At 57.1% G+C, this 3,786-nt stretch overlaps 1 protein-coding gene across 1 annotated transcript in view; it reads left to right on the forward strand.

The window, feature by feature from the left end:
- Positions 1-1,135: 1,135 nt before the first annotated feature.
- LOC122191463 (maestro heat-like repeat-containing protein family member 2B) overlaps positions 1,136-3,786 on the forward strand; it is a gene marked incomplete at its 3' end in the record, with an annotated part of 5,754 nt that continues 3,103 nt past the window's right edge. Inside the window, exons 1-8 of the mRNA XM_042891733.1 lie at positions 1,136-1,160; positions 1,450-1,571; positions 1,618-1,833; positions 1,969-2,134; positions 2,290-2,388; positions 2,536-2,687; positions 3,037-3,180; positions 3,718-3,748. Coding sequence (XP_042747667.1) covers positions 1,136-1,160; positions 1,450-1,571; positions 1,618-1,833; positions 1,969-2,134; positions 2,290-2,388; positions 2,536-2,687; positions 3,037-3,180; positions 3,718-3,748 — 955 coding nt within the window. The remainder of the gene's footprint in view (positions 1,161-1,449; positions 1,572-1,617; positions 1,834-1,968; positions 2,135-2,289; positions 2,389-2,535; positions 2,688-3,036; positions 3,181-3,717; positions 3,749-3,786) is intronic.

Genomic DNA, 3,786 nt, shown 5'->3' on the forward strand with positions numbered 1-3,786 from the left:
TGAACGGTCCTCTTATCAGCATCAACTTCATCCACCAATCCACTGCTTCTTTGTTAATTTGTGGTTTACTGCCCAGCCTGCTGCCTTGCATTCCAGAGATGGGATAGCTAACAATGTTATTTGGAGAAACAGGAGACTCGCTGTCCGCACTAACTCTCTAGGTCTGTATAAAAGCATCTGTTATTGGCAGCGAAAACCTGGCTTAGAAAGGTCAGATCTGTAGCTGCCAATTCAGCACCTCATGAAGGCACAGAACTTCTAACCTAACTTATTTTCCTCATTTCGCAAGGAACTCCATTCCATTCCTCCATCAAATGTGGTTTAATCAATCTAGCCAGCTAACTTTCCAGAACACTTTGGCCCCAACTGCTCAGTTGTGTTCCATCTCATGCCCACACACCTGTCCAAGATCAAGGTACTCAAAACCTTGATCCCAACACCATCCCAGTAATCAGCCAATAATTTACCACCTCTATTCTCCTCCTTCCTTCTGGGACCCAGCCTCCAGTCAGAAGGACAGAGGAGAACACTCCTGGTGCTCCCAATCCCTTTAGTGTCTTTCCATGGGATGCCAAGTCTCTTTCTGATATTCTGCCATTTCCTTGTGGCAGCCTCCCATGACCCTACTTGGATGACAATAAGCAGATGGTGGTGTTCTTGTTTGATCAGATGCGGTGGAGTCTCTCTAATGTCTCTGACACGTGCCCCTAGTGGACAGCAGAGCTCTCTGGAGAGGTTGTCGGGCAGCAGATGGGGGCCTCAGTGCCTCCCGGCATGGAGTCCCCAGTCACTAAGACAATGCCAGGCAACGGTGCCCAGCAGCTGCTCCCTGGCAGGGGCTCTCCATCACCCGCTGAGGTCATTCCCTGCATCAGCATGGAACCGGAACCCCAGAGCCGATTGCGTCACAAAAACGTGCTGTGTTTGAGGGCCTGCAGGGTTGCCCTGCACTGTCTGGTCCCCAGCCCGGGGCGCGTCATTCATTCTCTGTGAGGTGACACTGCAGTGTGGTGTCACAGTGGCTGCGTCATACACCCTTGTGGAGCGGTGGGAGCGGTGGCTCAGTCCGCTTGTGGGACCCGCAGGAAGTGGAACCAGAGAGAGCTTTGTGTCTATCTGGAGGCATCCTGCTATCATGGAGAGGCTGAGAGCCCTTCGAGGTGAGTCCCTCCACCTCTCTGGACCCCGTGACGCTGCCGAAGCACATGTGTGCCTCCAGTGTCTGTTTAGGACATTGTGCTAGCAGCACTGTCCTTGCTCTGCCGAGTGCAGCTGCCCACCATGGTTTCCCCAGTACCCCAGCAAGGGGAAAGCTCCCTCCCCTGCCCCCGCCAACCACTCATACCCCTGCGCTGTGGGGCTGGAGGAGCGTTCCTCCCACAGCTGGCTGGGTGCTCAGACCTGGCTCCAAGCAACACCAGCAGCAGCTGCTCTGCTCTTTCCTTCCAGGTCTCTTTGCTTGTGTGGGCTGCGTGCCCAGACGGACGCGTCGCAGGGAGAGAAGCAGGGTGTCAAGCCCTGTCCCTACCTGCGCCGCGACCTTACTGCTTCAGCGCCTGCAAGATCAGGAGGTGAGCTGGGGACATCCAACCACCAACCCTTGCCCTCCTGGTCCAGGGCCACGGTCCTGTGGGTGCCAGGCCCGGCAGCACATCCACAGAGCGATGGGTGGCAGCGGGCAAAGCGAGCGTGACTGATCCTTGTCCCCAGGGTGACCGAGCGCAGGCGTACGGTGAGCTGGAGAGCGCCCTGTGCCAAGACAGCAGCCGCCCGCCGTGCGGAGTGGTGAACCGGCTGCTGGCAGAGGTGTCCCGGGACCTGACGGCAGCCCAGGTGAGGGCTCACTCCCAAAGGCAAAGGGAACCGCCTGCCCACGCTGGTGTTCTGCTGGCAGATAGTGTTGGTTTAACCCTTCCAAGGGCCTCAGGCAGTCTCCTGTGCCGCGTGTCACCAGTGACTCTCTTCCAGGGCGTGACCAGCAATTTGAGGACAGCTGCCAGCAATGTCCTGGTGGCTCTGGCTCGGACACACTTCACCTTGGTGATGGCTGAGCTCCAGAGCCACCTGAAGGCCATGGGGGACATGTCCAAGGAGTTTGTGCTCATCACCCTGAGCAAACTCTTCAGCACCTATGGTAGAGTACCCTCAACCTCCTGACATCTATAACAACCGGGAAAGGGGTCTCTGCCCTCCGCATGTGATCTGCATTGAGCTGGGGGATGCAGGGCTGCAGCCCCTCCTCCCTCGCTGCCAGGACTCTGACTGAGGCCCTCTCCTTCCTCTCTGCAGCTCCACAGTGCATCCCCTTTGTGTGGCTGATGCTGGCAGGCCTGCGCAGTGTGGTGGGCCAGGTGAAGAGTGGCCAGATCCTGCGCATCGCTTGTGCTGGTGAGTGCCGGCCCCAGAGCAGGGGGCCTCAGGACAGCCCTTGCACCTCACCCTGCTGCAGACTCTCACAGGCTCCCTTTTCTCTCACTCCCTTTTTCAAAAAAATATTATTATTATTGTACAAGTATTTGGTTATGTTCTTTTCAGTTGTGAAACAGTGGCTGGATGGAGTGAAGATCCACTTGTCCTCAGGAATGCAATGCCCCTGGCCTGCCATGGAGAAAGAGCAGATCTATGAAAACCTTCACGAGCTGCTCTTCTCCGTGATGTGGAACTGGCAGGACTGCCAGGAGGAAAAGGTGAGCACTGCTGCATTCCCAGCCCAGGATGGCAGCAGGGGCACCCATGTCGGCAGCTCTGTCTGTGCCCAGTGGGCTGAGAGCTGAGGGGTGATGAGAGGGAGTGGGCTGGCTCTGCAAAGGACCCTGAAGTGGCTCTGTGTCAGGGAGCAGCTGCATGTCACAGCACTGTGGCAAAAAGAGCTGGGGATGAGGGTATGGGGAAAAGCTGCCTGCCCTCCAGAGCGAGCCCATCTCCTGCTGGGAGTGGGGGTGTGGGGAAGGGGAAGGGGAAGGGGAAGAGAAAGCCCTCTGTGTAGGAAGGGCAGACCTTCAGTCTTTGATACTGGACCTCTGCCATCCTCTCCAGGACAAACAGGCCGTCCTTGGGGCTGTGGCTGCCATGTTGGAGGTTCTCCTGCAAGAGGAGCAGCACCAAGAGCAGGTCTGGGAGCAGCTCCTCTGGCTCATTCACCCGTGTCAGGAGATCCAAGACACCTGCAGGGTGGCCAAGGTGAGGCGTTGTGCAGGGCTCAGGGTGGATGTGGGGCCCATGCAAGTGCCACGAGGGGTCAGCGGGATGCAGGGAGGAGGTGGGGAGCCCTTGGAGAAAGAAGGAATGGATGTTCAAGGGAGGTCTGAGGCTTCCTGAGCTCTTCAGTCAAAGAAGGAATGGCCTGGACAAAAGCCAGGAGGGAGCCAAGAGTCACAGGGGCTCACCTCCTGGGGATGGGAGACTTCGTCACCACCACCTGGGTGGTGGGGCTCTGAGTGCCTGAGGAGCTGTGTGCTAACAACTGGTGCGACCACAGCCAGTTGCATCTGATGGGGGAGAAGTGGGCTGCTGGGTGGGAAATGCCTGCAAATGATGCCCAAACACGGCTCAATTGAGAGCAGTGAGACTCTCTTGGTACTGCTGGGTGGTGGGGGATAAACAAGAACGCCTGTGCAGGAGCTTCTCCCTGCAGAGAAACAATTGGGAAACAGTTTCTCCACTCGCAAGTGGCTAGATGTGGCTTCATCCCTTTCTTCCTCTCCTGCTCTCTTGCAGAGCCTCACTATCTTCCTGGAGGCCTTAGGGGGCACTGAATCTGTCATTCCAAGGGACAGGTTTCTGGAC

Source organism: Lagopus leucura, unplaced genomic scaffold, assembly GCF_019238085.1.
Source record: "Lagopus leucura isolate 7727_CA_CO unplaced genomic scaffold, USGS_WTPT01 35381-0_obj-0_obj, whole genome shotgun sequence".
Classification (NCBI taxonomy): Eukaryota; Metazoa; Chordata; class Aves; order Galliformes; family Phasianidae; genus Lagopus; species Lagopus leucura.